We start from the raw sequence: 27,444 nt of genomic DNA on the forward strand, positions 1-27,444 counted from the left end.
GAGAGAGCTGAGGAATAAAACTGAACATTCTGATTCAAGAGACTGTGAGTAAGCAGCTTATCCAAGGTGGGCCATGGTGGGGCTTGGGTTGTGGGCAGCCTCGGGCATCCAGATCTGATTGCTGAAGGCTGAAAGTTCCTGTGGGAAGTTACAGCAGCTGCAGGACTCTGGAAGTGGGGATTGAGGCTTTCACAAATGATGCTTGCCTGGGGCCTGCTACCTCCAGATGCACATGCGTATGCACATTCCCACTCTAATGGTACCAAGCCCATCTGTGCACTGTACTTGTGCCTCGCTGTAGGAGAAAGAGATGAAAAACAAGAGGATGGCTTTGTATCTTGGGTCTTTGTCTGAAGAAAACCCCGCTGAACCCGGGGCCTTGCTTGAAGACTTCTATAAGAAGTGACTTTCAATGGAGCCTGTGTCGCATCAGTCCTGTATTATTCCAGAGTTAGACCACTTAGTAAAAATTACTAGGTGTCTTTGGCATAGTCATTGAAAACACTTTTTGCTTTGCTTTTCTTTCCTGGAATTAATTTCTAGCTAGTAGATATTCTCTGTTCCTTGGAAGGGTACAGTTCTGTGGTAGGAACTTTCTTTTGCATAATTCTCCTCTCTGTGAAAGTGTTGTTTCTTATGAAATTAATTTACATCACAAGAATTCTGGAATTCTTGGTGATGAATAAGTCATATGTCAATTTTTTTTGGAATAGGGGAGGGTTTAGGGGTGAAGGGCACACAGCTAATGGGGAAAAATTAAGAACCGAGATACATCATGTACAGGTACAAGCACCCAAAGATAAATGTAAATGTATTGTATACCTAACATGTACCAATAAAAGAATTTAAGAAAAAAAATGTTTTTTTGGTTTGTTGAGACAGGATCTCTATGCAGTTCAGGATGGCCTTGAACTCACTATGTAGCCCAAGCTGGCCTGGAACTTGAAGCAATCTTCTTGCCTCAGCCTCCCAAGTGCTGGGATTACAGCTGTGCACAACCACACCTGGCTCATATATCAATATTTTAACGTACATATATATTCTTGATATTTTATAGACCATGCAGAAGAGCAGAATTGGAGTCACGGCCCTGTTGGTTTCTGATGTAAATGGGCCACTGAGCTCTCTAAACCTCACTCATCTTCTCTATTGTTGAAATATAATAACAGCCACCTAGTAAGATTGTTGGAAGGCTGAGAATGAGAACATATAAAGTCCTTTATAGCATGGTATAAAACTATCAGTTATTATTAATATTATTATTTGTAATAAGCATGGCACAGCTATAAGCTGGCTGAATATAAAACAAACGAGTAGGATGTACTTCTTTTCCTGTTGGTTTGGTTCAGATCTGAGTGGAGCCTTGCCAAGACCACACATCCATATGGGACATAAGCAGGACGTTCAACTCCCAGTTTGCCTTTTGAGAGGATCCCAGTGTAGTAAAGCAGTCTGGGTGGGTGGTACTGTAGGTGGGTGACCAGGACAGCTCAGGGAACCTCTCCTGCAGCCATTCCCAACTCCACACTCAGAAAGACACTCACGCACATGAGCTGGGTGCCCTGCTTCTCTGTGGGATAGCCCCACTCTCATCCCCTGCCGCTTCCCTTTGAACTGCAGGAGACCTCCCAGCTGCCATGTTGCCTCTTCTGCCAATCACCCTCTTCCTCCTTCACTCCTGCTTCCCAAGAAGAGGAAGCAATCCCCTCCTCTGGGAAAGCCTGCCTTGGCTAAAGACTGAATTTGCACTCCGCCTCTACCACAGCATGGCAGCAGGGAAAAATGGGACAAATTTTGTCATCTAACCTGCTGGTGTGTCTCTCCCACTGGAAATCCTGCAATTTGGAGCCCCGGGGAACACTGGCCGGCAGCTGGTAGATGCCTTGGGATACACTGTATATGGTAAGGCCCGTCGTGCACACACTTCCTCTCCTGCTCATTTTCATACCCACCCTTGCTCACATTCTCACTCCTGCTCAATTCCCTGCTCAGGGCATCTCAGGTAAGGGTTGCCCAGCTGGTGTGCACATGCACAGAGGGGTGACCACTAGGCAAGAATACACCAGAAGGTATCCACACTTTGGAATAGTGGTTACCCATGACTTTTAAGGTTCCTTTCTAACTTCAGGTTCCATGGCAATATTTCACTTTCACTCCATACATTCTTTCACAGTGCTCACTAGGTGCCAAGCAGTGTGGAAAGCACCTTACAAATATTAATTAAATGAATTGCTATTATTGGGATTGGAATGAGAAAATCAGCACAGAAAGTGGAAGCAATTTGCTGGAGGTCACACAGCCAAGGGGAGCAGAGCTAAACTTCAGCCCAGGCTATTTGGCTCCAGAGCCCATGCTTTTGATCAGCCTCTTTTTATGGCTCTGTGACTTCTGGCTCATGCCTTATCTTCCAGCTTATTTTTATGGATTCTGTATTTTAGAAGAGCTCTGTGACAGCAGTCAGAGTCTCTTGAATGTAGCTCAGCCTCAGTGCCTGCCAACCAGCTCCATGCTAAGGCAGCACCTACATGCATGACTTTTTCTTCTCCATCTCAGGATAAGATGTCAACAAAACAGATGAGAGTGACTTTTGTGTAAATTAATATTTATCAGAAAGCACAAGAATTAATACCAACACAACCTGGCAAGAGCAGGCTTTGCAATGGAATCGAGTTGGGGAGTAAAGGTTAGTATTCAGCATGCTGGTACACAGGGCACCAGCTGAGCTCCCCATCCACACCCTGTCCCCTGGCAAATCAGTTCCAGATCCTGCTAGCCTACTAACATGTCTGTGATCCATCTGAGATTGAAGACAGTTTTTTGAACTTAATTGCTCTTGGTGAGTATATCACAGCAGTGCACACAGCCACCAAGTTATTCTTCACCCACAATAGACTCAGCACAATAAAATCTGCCAGGGTCTTGGGAACTGGTGCTCTGAGGGCCAGTGCTGTGCCGGAAACACATAGGAGAAACCTGAGCACAGGCAGTTCACTCTCAGATGAGCAATATACATAGAAATTTCCTCTATTTCGGTGCCATAAGTGTATTTAGGCAAATTAGGTTAGTACGTGGAGGGATTGCCTGATTCTGCTGGCAGATCAGAAGGTTCCCCCAGAGACATGACATCTGAGCTAGGTTATGAGGAATCCACCTTAAAATAAAGCCTCACAAAAGTCAGGATTGGAGAAAGTGAGAAGTGCAAGTGCCACTGAGAAATAGTATGCTCAATTCTCAGTTGTCAGGTACGGTCATGGTGCCTGGTTAAGCAAATGTGATGATGATCAGAGTTTTCATAAAGCCCATTAGAGAATCAGCAAATGTCAAGAATGCTCAATAGTCAAACTCTGGAACAATAATTCCACTTAATTTTCTTCATCATAAACTGGCTTATTATCTTATGGAACAATAGTTAATTGTCAAGAAAAAGAATGTACCACTTCCAGAATTCTGATTAATAGAGTTCTGTGCTCTGGTTTGCACTAGGACAGCTCAGAGAAGCCTGTGTGCCCATCACTTGTCGTGACCCAGTCTTATAAAAATTGATGCCTACCAATGACGTAGCTGTAAAACAGGGAGCTAAGCACATGCCAAGAAACTGGGAGCACTATGCCTGTTTAATCAACAGAAAGATCTGCCCAAGTTTTCAGTGCAGTACATCAGCTTGTCTTCTCACTGTGTATCCCGACACTATGCGACAACCAGGGGTTTTGCTGCTGGTCCTGTAGCACAAGATGAGTTTAGAACAGAAACCAGAGATATCCCCCAAAGCACCTCGTTTTCACTATATTAAACACAATTTCCCAATGTCCTAGTGTCTAGAAATTTTCATTGTCCTTTCAGGTAAATTAATAAAGGGCAATTTAGTACTTCCTATTAAGCACAAGAAGACTAGGAGCAAAAGCCTCAGAGATGAAGATGGTTTGGTCCCTGGCATTGTGTTTCACGGTGTCTGTGGAATTTATTTTAAAAATCATTATGCCCTTTGATCCCCCACAGAACCCTTATGCAATCTCTAGGCCTCTGTTAGCATGCCCATTTTACAATAAAGTGGATAAATGACTTGGAAAAACTCAGCTCATCCAACAGGCAAGCAGCAAGCTAGGATTCAAAATCCATATTTTTGGTTTCTAAGTCCTCTGTGCTTTCCACAATTCCTCAGCACCTCTTAAGCTGTGGAGCAGCTGCATAAATGTGTATATAACTTGCCTTTTCTATTTCTCACCAGAGGTAGCCTCATTACACTCACAGCCCACCAAACCCATTGGAGAGCATCATAAACTTAACCCTCTTTTAGCTCTCAGACAACTAAAATATCAGCTTCAAAAACATGGTTCTCGTAGTTTGAGAATTTTATATCCATTAACCTTACACATTTAAGATCTACAGCATTCAGTGTCATATTCAAGAAGTTTTGTTTAATTTATTAAAAAGGAAGATTTTCTCCATGCCAGTTTCTCAAATGAACCAAAAGGCTGGTTGCAGCAGGATTCATGGAATGCCTCCAGTACTTTCCTCCTACTCTGCACCTGTCCCAGGGACCCTCTTCCACATCTCCCTCACTATATTCCTGGTCTATACAGCTCTGTGGCTTTCTTCTTCCTCCTTCCCTCACTCAGTGTCTTGTTAGAACTACCTCCTCAGTCCACAAGTTCCCCACCCCATGGGTAGACAGCACAGTAAGGCTCTGCCACCTACAACTTAGTGAGATCACTGAGCAAAAAACCATGAATTTATCTGAGCCTCTGATCTCTCATCTATAAAATGGGGATAATAATAGCTTCCCAATCACAATGTTCTTGGAAAAATTTAATGTGACCTAGCATGCAGAGCAGCCCACACAATGTCCATCAGCATTGTCACCCTTAATAGTTTTTATCTGACAGAGCATATTCTGGCACATATAGAAAAGCTCTTTCTTATGTGCAATAGGCAGGGACTAATCAGTGCAGGTGGAGACAAGATTCACACTAAAATCTACTTCAAGCCAATTGACTGCTATGTTAATGTTCCTGACTATAAGAATGCTGGCCCCTCGCCCAGTGAGGAAATCTCTCGACCATTCCTAAAGTCATTTTGCACTACAGACCATGAAATATCTCAAGGCTTCTACGTAAACAGATAGCATTCTGCAGGGATGTGATCCCAGAAATACAGATGACCTTCTTCACTAAGGTAAAATTTATCTATAAGAGCACATTTTTTCTATTCATTTATTTTCTCCCAATAAATACAAGCACTCAAATTAAGCTGTAATTTATGGGACCTGGGGGGTTTTTTTTGCAGTTATAGATTCTAAGAAGCAGTCTGGGTAGTGAATGGTGTGGTGTGGGGATGAATGACATTTGCCTCCTACTGTGATATGCAGCCTAGGGCTGGCAGCCATGGCTAGGGTTAATTCTGGGTGCCATGTCCCCCAAGAGAATGTGAGCCAGTTACTTGGAGTCTGCTGCTGACTCTTGAGTTGGCCTCTGCAGCCTAGAAGGTGCTAGAGGGGACAGATCCTAGGCTGAGTGAGAGGTTCATCACAGTGGGTGGCCCGGCAGAGCCAGCTAGAGCAGGTGGTGTAGGAAGAGGGACTCAGCATTGTGACTTGCAGCTTGCAGACAAACAAGGTGTTTGTGGACAGCTACTGGGTTTTGCCAGAGAGAGGAGAGGTGTGGAGAAAAAGGCAAGGGAGTGCCCTACAGGCAGCCTGTGCAGCAAGGAGGCTTCACTCTGGCAAGCACCCCTAAGACTTCTCTGCAGACAGTCAACATTCTGCAGGGATATGATCCCAGAAATACAGATGGCCTTCCTCAGTAGAGTAAAATCTAACTTGCATGGGTCAAGAGTGGAAAGCTTGGAGAACTCAATTGTGTCTGGACTCATCAGTGGGTGGGAGGCCTCATTTCAGCTACAGGATGCCTGGGGAAACTAAAAGCTGCAGCTTGCAAATAATAGCATGAAAATGAAATCTGCTATGGATTATGGAGAGAAGGAATCAATCTCCTGTGCAAATAGTAAATAAATAGTAGTCTAGCTGCCATCCAAGAAGTGGAAGTTAGCCACTCTCTCAAATGCTTATTTCCTCAACATCCTTGCAGCAGCTTACTGACATTAATAACATTAATGTCTGCTGGGTCTCAGGAAGATGGAGGATGGGAGGAGTGCTCACTTTTCCTCTAAATTTCTCAAATTGAAAGCATAGTTGTAAAAGAGGCTGAATTTAAATGTCACTCAGGCTTGTACTATGTAGTCATGGAGATGGATATGAGGCCCTGGCAAGATATATCAACAATGGAACATCCTAGCCACCATCCTAGCCAGCATCATTGTTAGTTGTGACACTGCACATAAATCTCTCAACTTTGTGTCTGAAAGTCCATTGTCCTGTGATTTTCCCAGCTCTAGAATCTCCCCTCCCTAACTTGCCAAAATTCCTCAAACAGGAAGTTAGGAAAAAACAGCCTTTATCATCTATAGGATGTGGTAGACTTCATTGGAGCCACATTTCTTTCAAACCTGGCATGGTTTCTTCTCAACTTTTATTCTGAGGGACAAGGCTGATTCCTGAGCAAGTTATCTATGACTTATCCAATTGACTACATATAGGGAATGCACCTTATGAAAATAAGAGTGGCATTGCTCGGGTCCTACTTAAATACAATGTGCAGACAAGAGTTATGCCAGCTCCTTACTCATATGTGCTGTTGTTGGCTTATGCCAACTCCTTTTTCACAGACCCAAGAGTGAGGAATTTCTTGCATGCTGTTTACACCACACTAAGCAACTCCACCCAAGGCACCAAGACGGAGCTGGCATGCACCCTTTTTGTACAAGTGGGAACACCGTTGTCTCCATGCTTTCTGGAGCAGGTCTCCTGGTGGGGTAACAGCAGCACAGAGCCAACTGACTTCAGTAAACCTAACAGCACCACCATTCAGACCAACAAAGAGGAACCTGGACAACCCACAGGTAAAAGAAACCCATTCTCCTCCTAAGGTTAGAGGAATGCAAAGACAATATCACCTATTGCTTGTCAGAGCCATGGTGCTCAGGCCACCCTCAACTGCAGCAAAAGTTTGTCCTCTTGGGAAAGTTTGTCCTTACATTTCGGTCACAGTTCTGTGAAGCAACTAAAGCTGACTCTTGTCCCCTCTGCCTCTCTCCCCATCTCCCCCCACCCCCACATAGCAGCATCCTTGGAAATTACAACATTACCCAAAAATATGGAGATCTCTTGTTTAGAAAGCGAAGTAGGAAGCAATAGGATATGCATTGTAATTGAATGGGCTTGCAATACTCTCAATTTTCTGGAATGTTTAACATCTTGTCAATTTATTTAAAAAGTGTGAAGTCCATGTGTCAGCTCCTTGTCTCACCCTCCACCCTCACACTCACACTAATGTCACACTTGCTGTTCTCAACTTCCAGACTGGTTTACCCACTATAGTCATCCAGAGTCTTCGGCCAGGCTGCTCTGATTCAAATCCAAGGTTTCTGTCTTGGTAACTGGCTGAATGTTGACTCTGCTCCTCACAAATACATGACCAACTTTCCTGAGCCTAGGTTCCCTCACCTGTAAAATGAGGAATAACAGGTAAGAGTCAGTGAGAATTTGCTCAAGAATTTAGAACAGAGCCTAGCGCGGAGTATGCGTTTATTAAATCAATAAAGGCCTGACCCTGTAGACGTGGTCTGCCTGCTCCTCTTTCTGGTAATGCATAAATTTTAACCACAGCCCTCCAAAGACCATGCTATGGGTGTCACTTTCTCAGCAAAAGTTCAGCAAAGGACATGGCTTGGCATGGGCAGTGGAGTCTAGAGGATGACATGATGTGTTGCCTTCCCATCACAGCACCTAGCCCCTCCAGGGCGCTGCTGGGGGAGGAATGCCTAATGGTTCCTGGAAAATGGCCCAGACAGAAGCAGGGGAAGCATCCTTGTTCAAGAAAGAAGAGTATGATCTTCAGCAACAGGTAGTTATAAACACGTAAGTGTGCTGCAATAAATAGATATTATCAAGTAAGCAACAGCCTATCTGCAGGTCAAGACCCAGTGTGATTTCTGAGTTCTCACCTTCCGTTTCCATGTCCCAAGCCCAGAGCAGCAAGTTGAGAGTGGCTAGTGAGGCCTTGGGTCTCCAGCAGCACAAGGAACTTAAGGAACTAAACAGTTTTGAGTAAATTGAAAAGAGATTGTGAAACATGAGACAGCGCCAAAGCGGGCAGGGTGGGGGGGGACAGAAAATTACCACAGTATCAAAACATATCCTGTGTTTTGCACATTAGCTCTGCACTCCTCATCCACATACATACTGTGTTCAGTGTGATCATGGTGTATATTTACCCTCCTGCTTGCTCCCACAATTTCAGGCAGGGGTCCAGGCAGACTACCATGGGAGCAGGTTAGTGCTGTGTCTATCCAGCTCGCCCTTGTGAGCACCATGACCTTCCAAAGCACTTGACAGAGGACTTCTCCTCCATGGACTCACAACCCCTGCCTTTCACCTGTGCCCATGGCCTCATCCTCCAGGTCCCCATGATGCACCAGATGGCTGAGGTCAACTATGCTAAGTCCCTCCCCCTGGGTGGGAAGAAGCATGGGCCATGTGGGTGGCAGAGGGAAATCCAGGCCTGTGCTCCTCGAGGGTTGGATGAGATGTGCTTCTATGTGATTTTATCCTCTGGGCTGTCATTTGGCCAAAAGACAACCCGGGGAGGCAGGAAATTCAGAGAGGGGCCATTGGACAGTGTGTGCCAAAAGGACAGTGAGGATGCAGATGAGGATAAGAACCCAATTTCGGGCCGGGGATTTAGCTCAGTGGTTCTGGCGCCTGCCTCGCAAGTGCAAGGTCCCGAGTTCAATCCCTGGTACCAAAAAAAAAAGAACTCAATTTCATGCTCAATATTCTGCTCTACATTTAGAAAGAAAGGAGTTAATGGAAAACCACATTTCTGGACCAACCCACACCCAGGTAGGCACTTTCAAATAATAGGTGCTGAGCTAGCACGAAGATTGAATCTAAAAGGCTCTCCAATGACCAGTAGACTGAATGTCCCATTACTCCTGAAATACCATAATTCTGTGTGCCCACCTGCCTGACAGTCACTCATTCTGGTGTGGGGGTGGTGCTCAATGTCAATGCATGCCTGGAAGAAGCCCCCTCCTAGCTGACTGCTGTGTGCAGTGAACTCCAAGGGTCGCTGTGATGCAAAGAATGGCAGGCCACCTCCTGCTCCATGTCCTTCTTCCCCCAGTGGTATCCCTCACCCTCCTGCAGGTTATGGGGCTCATTCTGTGCTCCTTCAGGGAAAAGCCATTGGGGCTTCAATCACTGTCTTCAGAACCTTGCCTTTTAGCAACCTAGCTAGTAGTTCTGTTTTGATCCCATGCAGGCACATAGTAAGTGCTCAGGAAATGTATTTGTGTGTTTGTGAGATGAGAACTAAAGAACATCTATTGGTTGAATAAATATACATATACAATCAATTATAGTTCTTGTTCTTGTCTTATTATTGCTGTTCTGACCTCACAGGTTAGTTTCAATGTCAGCATGGCAGCAGGCGGGCTCCATGTGACTCTTGTTCTTCCCAGGACACAAGTGTGCATAGTGGCTGGCACATAGTGGACGCTGAATAAGGATCTATAGACAAAGTGAACTATGTAGTGGGAACTGTGCTCCCATCTTTTCCTACTGAACCTAAGGTTCTGCCTTAGTGGCCTGGCAGCTTTGTTCCAAACCCATACCAGGCCCTTGGTCTCACCATCCTCCTAGGGACAGGATCTAAACTAAAGTCTATCATGAGACTCCCCTGCCCACCTGGATTGTTTACATTACTCACTGTCCATTCCTTGTTACCTGGCCCAGCCACTGGGTCTCCCTGTAACTGGCTACCTCTGTCTGCTGCCACCTGCCATCTGTCCCATCACACCCTTCTGAAATTATGCTTTGCCAGCCATTTTTACTTCCCATGAGCTCCCAGCTGCCCATCCTGAAATCTATTGGTTTAGATCTCAGGTTATAAATTATCAATTACCAGGTCAAATCCAGCCTGAACTCATGATACATGGAGTCTGTGTAGTCTTTTAAAAGTTAAGAAATCTCATATGACATATGGATGTAGAGCTTTTATTGAGAGATAGAGAAATCCAGCACAAAAGCCCTGGGTCCCCATGGGCCAGGGTTGGATAGGCTGCCCCTTTAAAACAGTATATATATTTCTTCCTTGTGTCATTGTCTCCACTGTACATAGCTACTGCAGGTCCTTTGACTTGGGCCTTATGAGGGTATCTAAGAGATTCTAGGCCTTAGGATCAGTAAAGGATCACCCAACAGTCTTCAGCCTCAAACTGCTCCACAGGGGTGAGGTAAAATGCCTGTTTTACTGTTTCCCAAACTATAAACCACCTCCTCCAAGGGTCTGTCACTGTTGAGTCTCCCTGGCTCCTGGGACAGAGCTAATTCCTGACCCACTGAACCCCCAGGCCAGTTCCAGGGTGCTGTAGGTCATCAGGTGTCACTGTTGGAATTCCCATACCTGAGAAGAGCAGCAAGTCTCTTCCTGGTACTGCCCCATGACAGAGATACACCCCTGGGCCACATTGATACACAATTTACAGCCAGAGTCCTTCACCTCTGGACCAGCAGGCTGAGGAGAACCAGGACGGATGTGTTCCTCCCCAGGTGAGCAGCTACACTCCCCTTACAAAGTGCTCTGCAACCAGCAGTCCACATGGCCTTTATGTTGAGCCAGGTGTCTGACTCTAGGGTCTATCTTAACTTACTGGGCTGTACCTAATGCACCCTAACAACTTAGGGAAAGCTACCCTACAGTCTGCGTCCACTCCAGAATCATTGCTTACTAGTTCGTGGCACAGAGTGAAATGAACTAACTTCCTGGAGCCCTCCCAAGATGAGGTACTCTGTCTTCACTAGGCAGATTGGAGACCCTAGGCCTCTTCCTCCAGCATCATGCTACAACCAGCTGTCGAGGAGAGGAGGAAGCACACCACAGTTCCCTTGAAGAAATGTGCACCAAATGTCATCACATCCTAAGATAACTATCATTTTTCATATCGTATCTATCATTTTTTCAAAACTCAAGAAGCAAGGTTGTTTATGTAACTGACCAAATATAATTCCATTCAGAAACCATATTAAGGCATAACAGTTCAAGACTTACAGTTTCTCTGCTGAAGGTTTTCATTTGTTCTGAATAGGAAGGAACCCCTCTTTCATATAAACCTAGTAGGCACAGATACAAATTTCCAAAAATTTAAATGATGGCAATAGATTTTACTTTTCCAAAGCACATTAGCAAAATACATTATTTTTACAAAGGGATTCTGGCTAGGACTTCTTCAGATGATGAGCTTTTCTGGTGCATTTGAAATCAGAGTAAAAATACAACAAATTTATAGACCAGTTCCAAGGGAGGAATGACATGCAGGGGCTCATTGTCAATCAATGAATTCTTCGTGGGCCTGTTCACTCATGGCCTTGGTCTCACCCCAGGGCCAGGGCTGTGAGCCCTGGTGAAGGCAAAGACCTCGGCTGTTCTCCATCAAGCAGTTAAAATAAGTCCATCTACTAGGACGACGACAACAACAACAACAAATACAAAGAGAGGCTCAGCAGTTAGGCCAAGATCTAAAGTGGGATCAGATATAACCAGAACAGAAGATGAACTTGACTCATCAGTCTATCTCTCCAAGACACATATTCAGACTCCAAAGCAAAACCCATGACTGCATATTTCAATGGATCTCTGTGGCAGGAGTAGGTCAACCTATTTCTTCTTGTTATATTTGAGAGAAGCTCAGTGAAGGATGGAAAAGGAGCTTACTGTCACACATAGAGAGAGAACACAATCCACTGTAGGAATCTGCGCACTTATTTAGATTTAGGTGACAGATATCTGGCTTGGCCTACAACAGCTGGTGTATGGAAGAGGCCCCAGGGCAATGGCTGGCTCCATTATGAACCCTCCACTGTCTCCTAATTCTGCTTTTAGAAATCCCAAAGTCTTAAGCAATGATTCTGAAAAACACCAGAGGACAAGGAGAAAGGGAAGAAAGGAAGGGATCTTAGTGACCCAACTACTAGTTAACGGTTGACCTTATTGTGATAATTTTTCAAAATCTCCCTAAGGGGAAAAAAAAAAATCTCCCTAAGACTATCCAGACTCTTGTCTAAACAGGATAAAAGGTTTTAGAAAAATGAGACCATTTCACAAGCAAAACTAACCTATTTTTTAAAAGCTACCTTGTTGGGTGCAGTGCCATACACCTGTTATCCCAGCTATTTGGGAGGCTGAGGCAGGAGGATCAAAAGTGTGAGCCCAGCCTGGATAACTTGGTAAGACCATCTCAAAATAAAAAATATAAGGGACTGGGGACATAGTTTAGTGGTAGAAGACCTGGCTTCCACTTCCAGCACTGAAAACAAAAAAAAGCTAGCTTCAGGGATAAGGATGTAGCTCAGTAGCAGAGCACTTGACTAGCATGTGCATAGTCCTAGGTTCAATCTGTGAGAAGAACTAGCTTTAAACTCCTTAAGGAATAAATGTAACAGAAGTAAAAACCTGTTTTAGGTCTAGATTTAAGTATAAAATTTGGACCATGGTAGACACAAAGTCAATTTCGGCAAGAATTTGCCTCTAGTTCCTTTAAATAATTCATTTGTCATTTACTATAACCTCCTCTGTTATCTAAACACATGTTCTTTTCATTAAGAAGGAGCAAAAATTTTACACACTGTGGACAGCAATGCATTGTGTAACAGTGAAGTGTGCTTTTGAATTAAACATCACCAAGCTGTTCATTAGTAGCTTCTTGGTGAATTATGTTATCTAGCTTCCAAAGTAACACTTTATTTGGAGAAATAAAAATTAAATTCATAGGGACCATTAGTCTTCAATAGGTGCATTTAATATATTAAAGAAATAATCAAGAAAACCAAGAATGAGTATTTAAGGATCATTTATATACACAATCATGTAATGCCCCACAAAAAAAGACTAATAATATCAAATATGCATTTAATGAGTAAACACTTGGTCAGCATATTAAGATACTAATCCTGATCATTTTTCTGATATTAGATATGATATTGCATTAGCCTGTTTTACATTGGTTTAATAAAGTAACTGGAGCTGGGTGTTTTATTTTTAAAAATTGGGGGAGCATTTAGCACACAATTCTGGATATCCAAGAGCATGATGCTTGCATCTTCTCTGCTCTGGTGAGGGCTCTCTGGCTGCATCACAACATGGTGATGGTGTCATGGAAGAGGTGCATGCAAGACAGGAAGAGACCACATGGTGAGACAGAAAGCCAGAGAGATTTAAGGCCCAGGCTTTTTCTGTTTATAACAATCCATTCTCATGGTTCTACCTGCAAGAACTACATTAATTTCTTCTGAAGGTGTGCCCCCAGTGACTTAATCATCCTCTGCTAGGTCTCACCTCTTAAAATTTCCTCAACACCATCATGCAGGGACCAAGCTTCTAGCACACTAACCTTTGAGGAACATATTCGAACCATATCTAAACCACAACAGATATGTGTTGTGGGGTTTTTTTTTTTTTGGTACCAGGGATCGAACTCAGGACCTTACACTTGGGAGGCAGGCATAGTGCCACTGAGATAAATCCCTGGCTCAGATATGTGTCTTTTTAAAATCAACCAAGTCTCATGTATACAAAATGAGTTTTACTCTTCCTTCAAGGAGCTGCTGATCATCACCATATATGGTCTATGCTTTTCTAAGGATGTCTTCTACTTTAAATTGAGGAATAATTCACATAAAATAACACCCATTCTTGGGCTGGGGATTTAGCTCAGTGGTTCCAGTGCCTGCCTTGCAAGCACAAGGTCTCAAGTTCGATCCCCAGTACCAAAAAACAAACAAACAAATAACATCCATTCTTTAGGTTTTAGTATGTTCACAAAACTGCAACAAGGGTTGGGGATTTAGCTCAGTGCCACAGCGCCTTCCTTGCAAGCGCAAGGTCCAGAGTTCAATCCCTGGTACCAAAAAACAAACAAACAAACAAAAAAAACTGTACAACCATCACTACTAATTATTCCAGAACATTTTCATCACCTCAAAAAGAAACCCCATTCTTATTAGTAGTCATTTCTCACCCCCACCACAGCCCTAGGCAACCACTAATCTACTCTGTTTCTTTGTCTCTTCGGGACATTTCAGATAAATTAAATTATACATTATGTGACCTTTTGTGTCTGGGTTCTTTCACTTACCATAAAGTTTTTAAGGTTCATTTTTATTATACCATAATCACTACTTCATTCCTTTTTATGATTGAATAATATTTATTGCAGGGATATATTACATTTTCTTTATCCATTCATTAACACAACTATTTGAGTGCCAACAGTTTTTGTCTTGTTTCTACTTTTTGACTACCACAATCATTCAAATGCATGTGGGTTTTGGGGGTCTGTATTTTTAATTATCTTGAATATGCACATACAAATAGGGTTATTAGGTCATCACTGAGAAACTGTCAGAATTTTTTCCAAGTGGCTACACCATCTTATATTTCCATGAGGTGTATGTGTGGGTTTCAATATTTCTGCATCCTTGACAACACTTGTAGCCATCCTAGTTGGTGTAAAGTGATATCTCATGTTAGTTTTCATTTGCATTGTTTCTAAGCATCTTTCTATATGCTTGTCGGTCATTTACATATCTTTTTAAGAGAAATATCTATTCAGATCCTTCGCCCATTTTAAATTTGGTTGTCTTTTTATTTTTGAGTTGTAATTTTAAAAAATATTTATTCTGGGCCTGGGGATTTAGCTCAGTGGTTCCACCGCCTGCCCGGAAAGCACAAGGACCTGGGTTTTACCCCTAGTACCAAAAAAAAAAATTTATTCTGGATACTAGCTCTTTAGCAGATATATGATTTGTAAATGTTTTCTCCCATTCTGTGTGTTATCATTCCACTTTCTTGATAGTGTCATTTGAAGCACAAAAGTTGTTGATTTTGATGAAGTTCAATTAATCTATTTTTTCTTTGGTTTCTTGCATTCTTGATGTCATATCTAGAAAACCATGGCCTAACCAAGATCAGAAAGATGTATGTCTGGTTTTTTTCTAAGGATAGACTTAGCTGTAACATGTAGGTCTTTGATCTGTTTTGAATTAATTGTTTTACAATTGACTCTTGAACAATTTGGGTGTTAGGAACCTAAACTGCCTCACAGTAGAAAACTCCATGCATAAGATTTGACTCCCCTAAAACTTAACTATGAATAACCTGCTCTTTGACCAGAATCCTTACCCTCAATAACATAAATTGTCAATCAATACATATTCTGTGTTGTATGTATCACATATTGTGGAAAAATGCAGGAGCACTTTGAGAGATCACTTTTTGCTGCAATAAGCAGTGTCTTAGAGAGATGAACTGATCCCTCAGAGATGATCAGTGTCTCAGAGTTAATTTCTTTGTTTTCTTGTTTTTGTTTATTTGTTTGTTTTGCAATACTGGGGATTGAACCCAGGGCCTTTGTACTGAGACACATCCTCAGCCGTTTTTGATTTTGAGCTAGGGTCTTGCTAAGATACCAAATTGCCCAGGCTGGGCTCAAACTTGCCATCTTCCTGCCTCACCTTTCATTACAGGCATGCACCACAAAGCTGGGCACCCTATAAAATTTTAAGCAGATATTTAAAACACTTGTTCTCACCACAATAACAACTGGAAGTGGCTACAAAATTATCACAGTAGTATAGTACACAGTATGCACTGTAGTTAATTTACATAGTTTTGATTTTATACTGGATCCTTACCTATTACTCTTGTCTGAAAATGGCACCAAGTGCAGTGGTTTGTAAGTGTGTACATGAATCTTGAAAGATTTTAACTTTTTATTATAAATTTGTGTATAGATTATGGTAGTAAATATAAAAAGATTATAATTTACATGTATTTATGGATTCACTACATATCTTTTCCTTAATTTTTGATATTTCTAAGCTACAGGGTTTACTGCAAGTTTTTCTAAATTATCACAATTTTTTAAAAATCCTTAAAATCCACATATAAGGGCTGAGAATTTAGCTCAGTGGTTTCACTGCCTGCTACGCCAAGCGCAAGGACCCCGAGTTCGATCTCCGGTACCAAAAAAAAAAATCCACATATAAGTGGACCCATGTAATTCAAGCCCATGTAGTTCAAGAGTCAACTCTATATGATATATGAGGTCCAACTTCATTTTTTGCTTGTGACTATCCATTCATCCTGACTCCATTTGTTGACAAAACTATTTTTTTCTCCTCTAAATTTTCTTGGCATCATTGTCAAAATCAAGTGCCAAATGTATGAGTTTATTTCTGGACCCTCAATTCTATTTTATAGGCATACTTTTACCCATACCATATGGCCTTGATTACTGTAGTTAATACATTTAGAAATCAGGATGTGTGAGTCCTTCTACTTTGTTCCTTTAAAAGATTGTTTTAGCTTTTCTTGGTCCTTTGCATGCCCATATGAATTTTAGATCAGTTTACTAATTTCTGCTAAAAAGGCGGTGAGATTTAGACAGGATTTGTTTTGAATCTGCAAATCAATTTGGGGATTATTGCTTTCTGTCTTTTTTTTTTTTTTTTTTGCTTAAATTCTTTTATTGGTACATTTTAGGTATACAATATGTTTACATTTATAATTGGGTGCTTGTACCTGTACATGATGTATCTTGATTCTTATTTTTTCCCTATTACCTGTGCGGCCTTCACTCACTCCACCCTTCCCTATTTACATAGACATTGTTTCCATTTTTTTCTTTTCTCATAATCTTTCCTTTCCCTTCTTTTCTTTCCCCTTCCCCTCCCACTTCTCCTATGTCTTTGGACCTTTTCTTCCCATTTCAAATTATCAATTTTTCATTTTAATCATTTTAATCCATATTTACACTTTCAGTTTCTCACACTAGAGATACTATTCAGTATTTACATGTGTGTCCTATTTATTTCACTTAAGAGTAAGGCCTCAATATGCATCCATTTAGCTATAAATATCTCTAGTTTCTCATTCTTTATGGCTAAGTAGTACTCCATTTTATATTTTAAAAAAACACATCTTCTTTATCCAGTTTCCAGTTGATAGGCACTTGGGCTGTTTCCAAGCTTTAGCTATTATGAACTGTGCCACTATAAACATGGGTGCACATATATCACTATGGTATGACTCTTTTAATTCTTTTGGGAAGATACCCAACAGGGGAATAACTGGGTCAAATGGGACCTCTAGTCCTACTTCTTTGAGGTATCTCCATACTGATTTCCACAGCACTCCCACCAACAATGGAGAAGGGTTCCTTTCTCCCCACACCCCTACCAGCATTTGTTATTGGTTGATTTCTTGATAGCAGCCAGTCTTTCTGGGGTAAGTTGGAATCTCAGTGTTATTTTCATCTGCATCTCTTGAATGACCAGTGATGTTGAACATTTTTTTCATATGCTTATTTGCTGATTTTACTTCTTTGTCTGAGAAATGACTTAATTTCAGATGCCCATTTGTTAACTGGGTCTTTAATTTTGAGGGGTCTGATTTTTTTCAGTTCTTTATATATTCTAGATAGTAGTCCTTTGTCTCAGGTACAGCTGCTAAAAATTTTTTCCCACATTGTAGGTTGTCTCTTACCTCTGTTGGTGGTTTCTCTTGCAGTGCAGAAGATTTTTAATAAGATGAGATACCAGTTGTTGATTCTTTGTGCTAGTTCCCATGCTACTGAGGTTTTGTTCATAAAGTCTTTTCCTATGCCAATGTCTTCAAGAGTTCTACCTAACTTATCTTCCAGCAAGTTTAGTATTTCTGTCTTAATGTTTAGATCTTTAATCCATTTCAATCTTAGTTTAGTGCATGGTGAGAGGTATGGGTCTAGTTTTAATTTTTGGCAGGTTGAAATCCAGTTTTTCCAACACCATTTATTAAATAGGCTATCTTTCCCCCGATGAGGGTGGTTGGCTCCTTTGTCAAAGATGAGGTGGCTGAGTATGTCTGGAGTTGTTTCCGCATCTTCTAATCTATTCCACTGATCCTCTGGTCTGTTTCTTTGCCAGTACCATCCTGTTTTTATCACAGTACCTTTGTAGTATGTTTCAAGTTGGGGGTTGTGATACCCCCTGCCATGTCTCTGTTGCCTAGAATTACTTTTGGTATTCTAGGTCTCTTCTGGTTCCAAATGAATTTTTGGATTGTTTTCTCTAGTTCTGTGAAGTATATTGTCAGAATTTCAATTGGCATTGCATTAAATTTACATAGTAGTTTTGGAAGTATGGCCATTTTCACTATATTGGTTCTTCCTACCCAGGAACAATGAATGCCTTTCCATTTTCCTATATCCTCCTTGATATCCTTTTTCAGAGTGCTGTAGTTTTCAGTGTAGAGGTCTTTTGCTTCCTTTGGTAGATTGATTCCTAGATATTTCATTTTTAGGGATGCTATTGTTAAAGGAATTGTTTCCCTAATTTCTCTCTCAGTGAGTCTGTTACTTGTGTATACGAAAGCTATTGTTTTTTGAGTGCTGACCTTGTATCCAACTACTCTACTGAATCTGTCAAATAAGTCTAGAAGTCTTTTGGCCGAGTTTTTTGGGTCTTCTATGTAAAGTATCATATCATCAGCAAGTAATGACAGTTTAACTTCTTCCTTTCCTATCTTTATTCCTTTTATTTCTTTCTCTTTTCTAATTGCTGTGGCTAATGTTTCCAGAACTATATTGAACAAGAGTGGTGATATTGGGCATCCTTGTCTTGTTCCTGATTTTAGCGTGAAAGTTTTCAGTTTTTGACCATTTAGTATGATATTGGCTGTTGAGTTTTCATAGCTAGCCTTAATCAAGATGAGATAAAGACCTTCTAGTCCAAATTTCTGTAGGGTTTTTTATCATGAATAGGTGTTGGATTTTGTCGAATGTCTTTTCTGCATATATTGAGATGGATTATTGCTTTCTGACATAAGTGTTACAATCCTTGAAATCAGAATGTCTTTCATTTTGTTCTTTGTTTCTTTCAACGTTTTATAGTTTTCACCAAGTAAGTTTTATACTTCTGTTAAATTATTTCTAATTATTTTTTCTTGATATTATAAGTGGAATTGCTTTCTCAATTTAGAAACACAACTGATTTTTATATCTTGAATTTTTATTGTCACCTTGACAAACTTATTAGCTCTAATAGGTTTTTTGTAGTTTCTTATATATAAGACCAAGTCATCTGTGTATTTACTTCTTCCTTTCTAATCTGGGTGCTTTCTATTTCTTTTCCTTTTTTAATAGAATTGCCTTACCCATTTCCTGTAAAATGAGAAAAAGAAGTGGTAGGAGTGGGCCAGGTGTGGTAGCACATACCTGTAATCCCAGCACTTGGGAGGCTGAGGCAGGAGGATTGCCACAAGTTCAAGGGCAGCCTGGGCTACATAGTGAGTTTAAGGCCAGCCTGAACTACATAGCGAGACCCTAACTCAAAAGTGAAAAAAAAAAAAAAAAAAAAGAAGAAGAAGTAGTAGTAAGAGTGGGCAATCCTTGTCTTGTTCCTGATCTTGGAAAGTTTTCAATCTTTCACCACAAAGTATGATCTGAGCTGTGGGAGTTTTTGTAGATAACCTTCATCAAGTAGAGTGAGTTACCTAATATCCCAAGTTGGTTGAATCTTTCATGTTGGTTGGTTTGTTGGTTTGTTTGTTTTAATCATGAAAAGGTGCTGGATTTTGTCAAAAGCCTTTTCTGCATCTATTGAGACGACAGTGTGACCTTTGTCCTTTAGTCTATTAATATGTTATCTTAATATGTTTTCATATGTTGAAACCACCCTGCATCCTGGGATAAGCTTCACTTTGTTGTGATAGGATTTATATGATGCTGGATTCCATTTTCTAGTTAAGGATTTTATATCTATACTCATAAGGGATATTAGTCTGTAGTTTTCTTATGATATTCTTGTCTGGTTTTGGAATATGCAGGTTGGTTTGTTTGTTCTTCTACTCAAGCTATTGTTGCAGTCTTCCTTCTGGGTCTGTCTTCATAACAATACATGAAGATTACTCTTATCTTTTATAGCCATACCTCACTTTTGCTGCAATCTTTCATTTACTAAAAATGGTATTATTCCACTTTATCATCCACTATACTCAATACATTTGGTTTTAAACAGTCCTTTACTCTTTCTCAATATCATTGAGAAACAACAAGAAAACCACAATGATAACAATAAATGTATAAGCTGTGCCGAAATTGTTCTGTACCTTTAATCTTCATAATCCTACAAATAAACACTCCTATTATGCTCATTTCACAAAAGAGGACACAGAGGCAAACATGGGTAATGTAACTCCCCCCAGAGGTAAAGTAACTAATTCCTCTGCTAGTAAGAGGCTGAGCTTGGATTCAAAACCCAGGCGCTGGATTCCCAGGTTCATACTCTTAATTACTATGTTCTAGTAGTTAGTTTTAGTAGTCTGTGTCCGCAAACAGGAATGAGTGTAACCTACATCAATGCCATCAATTCTGTTTCCTAAAACGGGACTGAGCTTAACCCCCCTCTGTTGATAAAGACATAAGCCTCTCTGACAAAATCTAACAAGCCACCTAGATTTAAATGTGCCTTTTTGCACACCTTGCCTCTTTTTTCTAATGCAGTTCAAGTCTATTTATATTTGTTCAAACCAACAGAAATATAGAAACAGGGATCTGGCTTATTTAATAATTTAATTATCCAGTAACTTCCATGTGCCAAATGTGAAGCTTGTATTCATGTTTCCTACTGACAAGACACTTTAGTCTTCTCATCTTTTCCCATAAAGTTTTGTTCCTCTAGAACAAGAGTCAGCAAATGATGGTCACTACCTGTTTTTGTAAATAAAGTATTACTGAAACAACCAATCTTATTCATTTACAAATCATTGTGGCTGCTTTGCTGCTACAACAGTGGAGTTGAGTCATTGGGAGACACTGTAGGGCTGGCAATGGCTAGAATTTTAGTATCTGGCCCTTTATGGAAAAATTTGCTGACTAAAGTATTGTTTTCCAGTGCCCTTCTTTAGTTAAGATAATAGTCAAGTCTGTGCCGATGTGGGTTTCTGGCTTGATTTCTAAGACAAGGCCACTGATTCCCGCCAAGAAACAGTTTCCTCATTCCTAAAACAAGGGTAGCCATCACCCACCTACTTCTTAACTGTAGAAATGAGAAAATTTTAATATGTAGCACAGCACTGAGTGTAGAGTTGAATAGAGAAGAAGCAATCAGAAAATGTTGGCCTTGCACCCTTCAGTTACCAAGGGGTTACCAGGCAGTTTTGTGCTATTGACTGAAGCCCAATAATTACCAGAACATTTGTCATTTTCTTTCCATTTGGTCCCAAAGTGCAGAATCATTTTATTTAAGCTCCCCTTCCCTAAGTCATTTGTTTTCCTACTTAAAGAACTCAGTATCATTTCAAGGTTCAGCTGAATCCAGGGTATAATTTCCCCCCAATGTCCTTGACATTAGATATTATGAAGCTTTTCATAGTAATTCCAGTGCCACTCACACCAAAGGGGTCAGGTAGTGACCCTCTTCTCAAGCAATCCCAATTCCTTTCAGGGTCAGCAGGTTTTGATACAGATCCATGCCCCCTAGTCTGGGAAATACTCCTTGTGCACACACTTGAAACTGAAGAAACTCTTGTTCTTTGATTTTATATGTGGGTAATTAGTTTCCAATCTCTCCTCAGTAAGAAGTACAAGCTCTCTGATACCATAATTTTAATGAGCAAACCATCCAGAGTACACAAGTTAACTTAGACTGCACCAGCCATATGGTGAGCTGCACAGAAAGGGGGAAAGAGTGGGCTAGGGAAGAGGAATAGAGAAAGCAAATAATCACAGCCTAGGTTTAGAGAGTATCTTGGATTTCTTTAGCACTTTCTCTTTATGTGCTGTGTAACTGCTATGTCACACACACACAGACGATCCATCTTTTTACAAGGAAGTGACAAGATGAGAAAGACATGTAGAAGCAAGTTCTGGCATAAACTTCAAAAGCCACTAATTCTGCCAAAAGTAAATGATAATTAGAAAGACGAAAGATACAGCCAATGGTACTTATCCTATTTGATGAGAAGCTGAGGTTGAAATGTAGAAACAATTACATGCATTTCACAAATCTTGTGTTTACACAACATCAAGTTATGAAGAATCATAAGCATCTTGAGAGTGTGACCAACCATACTGAAAGAATAATCGCCTCCACCAACAAAATAGATGGGAGAACTGAATCATTTGGCTGACACTTGGCAAGCACCTTTCCTTTGCTGTGCCTTTTGATTCTAGACACTAACCAGCATTTCCTTTTAAATGTAATCAGATTTTTAAAAAACATTAAGAACAAGGACCCGAGTTTGATCCCTGGTATCAAAACAAAACAAAACAAAAAATAAAATAAAATTTTGGGCTGGAGATTTAGCTCAGTGGTTTTGCCGCTTGCTGCACAAGCGCAAGGACTCAAGTTCGATCTCCGGTACAAATAAATAAATAAATAAATAAATAAATAAATAAATAAATAAAGGGAGCTTGTTTGCTGGGAAAAAGAAAGTGTGAGGGGTGACTACTATTACTGAATCCAACACTTACTGAACACACATATATGTGCCAAGCATTATAATGTAGGTCAGGCAAAGAAATACAAAAATGAATACATCATTTTTGCCCTTTATAACTAACAATCTAAAGAAGGAAGCTAACTGTAGAAGTTACAGAAGAGGAATGGAGAGTGTTCTGGGAGGGAGAGTATGAAGAATCTCTCCACTTTGCTTTGGATATTCAAATGTAATATGGAGGGCCTGGGATTTAGCTCAGTAGTGCCACCGCTTGCCTCACAAGCACAAGGTCCTGAGGCTAATCCCCGGTATTGGAACAAAAAACCTAATATGGAACAAATGGGTTTATAGTGGGTCACAGTTTCCCCAAGTATGTTCTCTGAATGCTAATCTGGTAAACTAGAGAATAGGAGATGGTGTGGAACATTTCAGTGCTGGACACTATGTTATTCTGTAAACATTCCCTGTGAACATTATTAGCAAATCAACAGCTCTGAGAAGTTCCCTACTCAAAACGAAAGTGTAAAATTTGTCAACCCACATCTTCCACAATCATGGAATCTTTTCCACAGAATACTTACAAACCATCTTGAGAGCAAACTTCATGAAACTAGGTTGTATGACTTTCAGTGGCATTAAGATGCCAACACCAGAGGAGAAAAAGGACAGAAATCCTTCATGTCCAAATTTCTAGGTTGTTTCCAATAGTTTCATAACATTTCAATAGCTACTTAATAAAAGCAAGCAATCTGTAATGTAAGATCAAAGGAAAAATGAATACTCACAGGCAACTCCCAAATTCTCATTGTTACTGCAAATGTTGATCTTTCGTAAAGAGGTAAAATGTTTTGACTTACGGCTGAGTAAACACAAATGTCAGTTACTGTACCATTCTTGAAGTCCGATGGAGAAGTTACATAAATGAAATTCACCTGGAATTTCAAGACACTATAATACCCAGTCTATTCTCCTGAAAATAGTAATGAAGTCAGAGAGATAGTAAAACCTTCTTATGACTATCAAAGAACTTTTCTTTACCCATAAAGCTTTTTAAAATTTTGGTACAGTGAGCTAGTAGGAGGGGCTTTTTTTTTTCTTCGTGCGACAGGGTCTCACTATGTACTTCAGGCTGGCCTTGAACTTAACTATGTAGTCCTGGACTTCACTGTGATCATCCTGTCACACACAGCAGGAGGGGCTAATTATTGACAGAGAAATTTGTTTCTTTTCTCAAAGACCAACTGCTAATGCCAAGTAACTGTTTCCATGGATTTTTTTCCCCTGATTCCCTGATGCTGTAAAGTAATTGTTCCTTATAGTGAATATAGCCAACTCACAATGTCCTGTGTAGATCTTAATTACAAGATGGATGAAACATTACACATTCTATATTCTGGGCATGTTTTATTCTTAGAACATTCATGGGTCACCTTTTTGTATGTGCATAACTGCAGTAAACAAAGCTCCTTTGAAATATATACATCAAAACCATTATTCTAATACTCAGGCTACAGATCCTTTTCTGGTGGTATGCTAGAGTGCACTTCCTGAAAGATGGTAGTGTTTGAGTGGAGGCTTGGGGTGGAAATGGGCTTTGGGTTCAAAAATCTACATACTGTATCCCCAATTCTGCTTATCAGATGTGTGATCTCAGATGACTAAATAGGTCCCTCTAAAATGAAGAACAGAAATTAACAATTTCTAAAGTTTCTTGTAATTCCAAAGATGCTTTCTTTACTGTATTCTCAGGAACCATTTCATCTTTGGAGAACTGTTTTTAAATGGTTAATGGTTAAATATCTGTGCATTCCTCTTTAAGTTATCATTCCCAATCCTATTTGTTAAGCTTTTATCTTTGAAACTGTTGTTGCACAGAATAATGCTACAATCTTTTTCTTTGAAGACTCTTGCCCATGAGGCAGGTTAATTGCATAACTTATACAGAATATACACAGAATGCAGTCATGCAACGTTAGACACATTATGAATACACCAAATTATGCCTCCTAAAGCCTGTTACAAACCTGTAACTTTATCACTTAAAAGTTGCTGTTAAATAAAGTCCAAGAAGGTATTCAAAGGGAAATCATTCAGAAGCTTGCTGAAAATGATTCCTGGGGTATTGAATCTGCCTTTTAATATACCCTGAAGTTCTTGTAACTACGTAAGTTTTATAAGAATTGGCTGAAGATCTTAATATTAACTAGAAATGTTTTGAAAATTACCGAAAAACATGGAAAGGTGATTGAATATTAATTGGGGGTTATTAGATAAATTTAACAAATTGGGGTTTTTATATACTGAAACGGTAATTTTCTAAATAATCTCTCCCTACTACATAGTAGGCAGTATTGGATACTATTTCATAGGTTGTTCTCTAAAAATGTACACAAATCTTTATACTAAATACATAGAAAGATGTAAATAAGCAATTCATCTTTTTGTCATTTCCTGAGGTTTAGGCCAGGATGGCTTTTATGTTTCTGAAGCAATCCACAAGGCCAAGATGGAGGTTTCAGAGGAAGGCACTAAGGTATCTGCAGCCCCAGGTATGTCCAGAGTGAGTATACAATTCCTGGTCATGCTGCTTGCCTGTATGTGCCTTTGTTCAATTTATTCAGTTGTGTTGAGTTTCAAGCCTTTCCATTTATGACCCCAAGTTCAGACATGGTATAGCATTTTTTTAAAATGTTAACAGAAAGCAAACTTTAAAAAAAAAAAAATGGAAAGATAACCACTTTGAAAAGGATTTGTACCATTACCCCATAAACAAGGAATAGAATCATTCTGAAAATTACCTCTAGTAAGGAATTTATTCCATAGAATCTTTTGAAAACAAAGTTTTCTTTTTCCTATTTGAACCATCATAACACTAAACAAGGAAATGTCATGAGGATGCTTTGAATTCTTAAAAGACGAATTTGACTTTCTATCTAAATTAAAGGGATTTTCTTCAAATAGAAAATGGAATGAAATTTTTCTACTCTTTATCTTTACTGCAGCTCTGTTGTTATTGAAAAGGTCTTGGATTCCTGTTTTTAAAGCAGATCAGCCATTCATCTTTTTCCTGAGAGAACCCAGCACAGGCATAATAGTACTATTTGATAGGATTCAGATAATTATTTATCAGCATCTGTCTAGCATCAAGGGCTTATTCATTCACTATAGGCATTTCTGCTGTCTCTATGGTGTTTCAGAAGTCTTCCAGCTACTTCTTAGATCTTGAGAACAGGGACTACTTCATATATGAGTAAATTATTATCCTTGTTTCATGCCTATTTCTTCTCTTAGCTGTTTTGAAGTTACTGTAATTTTTCAAAAATTCAGATTGCTACTTCTGGACGTAGAGAATTCATAAAGTAAAATAAACTATACATTTTGCCTTTTCTTCCTCCCAGCAGTGTTGGGGATTGAACCCAGGGTGGGTCTTGAGCATGCTAAGCAAGCACTCTACCACTGAGGTATACTATTATACTCACAGGCCTAAATCTTGCCACCTTCTCCCCGAACTGGTTCCCTTGCTTGTCATTTTAGGAAAGAAGGTAAGTTTCTTCAGGCTACTAAGTGTATTAGTTAAGTCCCCTAGTGACTCTCGGTGACTAGTATTCTGGTGAATGCACCTGGGTTCCTATATTATTCTTTCTCAAAAATCAATTATCTTAGTATATTATGTCTCACTAAACAAATTTATCTCAATCCAAAGATGGTATGGTACAGGCAAAGCCTTATTTTAGCACATCAGAAAGACAAGCAGATGTCCTTTAAGCTTCAACAACATCGAATGCAATCTCTAAAGTAATTTCTCTTAATGTTGCTCCTCTCCCTCTGACAATTATTTATTAGCCTAGGAAGAGATTCTCAGTAAAGAGTTGTTGGCAATCTACAGTGTAATAAAAAGAAATAGGATGGAACAGACTAATAAAATCAAGCAAAGGTGGATCTACTTTAACTAAACATCAGGCATTACTTTTATTTGTGGAGAAAAAAGTCAAAAGTTAGAATTATGAAAATTACGCAGTTTTACACAAATTGTTAAGGAAATACTGTCAACATCATTTTATCTGAGAATCATTTGCATACTGCTATACTTGTGCTAAAAATCAAAGGAACATTTTTTTGTGACAAAAAGGATCAAGATAACCATTCACTCAAAAAATAATCTATTAGGGGATTATTTGGGGGGGGAAACCATCAACAGAATATATCCACTTAATATATTTCAGCAAGATCATCCCAGCCCCATTGTGATTAGATGAAAATGTGACTTATCACTCCACACATGCAGCAGAGAGCTTTCTGTTAGAAAAGATACATGTTAAAAAAAGAGATGAAACAAGGTAGGACTAAAAGAACAGAAAGATCATTACTGAAAGCTGATAACCAACAAATGTTGATAACAGTTGTAAGAGATTTTTTTTTTAATTCAACTGAATAAAAATGTAATATACTTGAACTAAGAAAGGATATACCACTATTTCAATGCTATGGGTTTTCAGAACTGTCTTACTAATCAGGTTAAAATACAAGGTTAACTCAAAAACAGTTGCATAATTCACCACAAATCTAAGTCTTTGTGAATTTATTTACCTCTTTCTGGGAGGCACTTCCCCACATCACACAAAGTAAAATGGTTATTGATGATTACTGAAGAAATTAGAAGTGAGTCTCAGCCTTCACTACTCCAAATGACAAATCTCACTGGGTAAGAGCAAATAATGAAATCAATCAGTTGACAAATGGAATGTTTGATCATTAAGAAAAAATGATCTAAAAACCTCAAGATTAACCTTTCAAAGAATATTACTTGTCCAGCCTAAGGTCATTTAGTGATCTAACGGGATCAAAACACAAGATA

The 27,444-nt window shown here is 39.8% G+C and overlaps 1 protein-coding gene across 1 annotated transcript; it reads left to right on the plus strand.

The window, feature by feature from the left end:
• Positions 1-1,490: 1,490 nt before the first annotated feature.
• On the plus strand, positions 1,491-25,815 carry Serpine3 (serpin family E member 3). The gene is given in 8 exon segments (XM_087197390.1): positions 1,491-1,902; positions 6,721-6,954; positions 8,355-8,450; positions 8,453-8,569; positions 10,468-10,666; positions 21,435-21,556; positions 25,052-25,138; positions 25,592-25,815. Coding segments are annotated over 8 exon segments (1,344 nt in total). The 5' UTR covers positions 1,491-1,637.
• The last annotated feature ends 1,629 nt before the right edge of the window (positions 25,816-27,444 follow it).

Source organism: Heterocephalus glaber, unplaced genomic scaffold (genome assembly GCF_053883595.1).
Source record: "Heterocephalus glaber isolate CG9 unplaced genomic scaffold, H.glaber_assembly_v1.0 deba00001666, whole genome shotgun sequence".
Lineage (NCBI taxonomy): Eukaryota > Metazoa > Chordata > Mammalia > Rodentia > Bathyergidae > Heterocephalus > Heterocephalus glaber.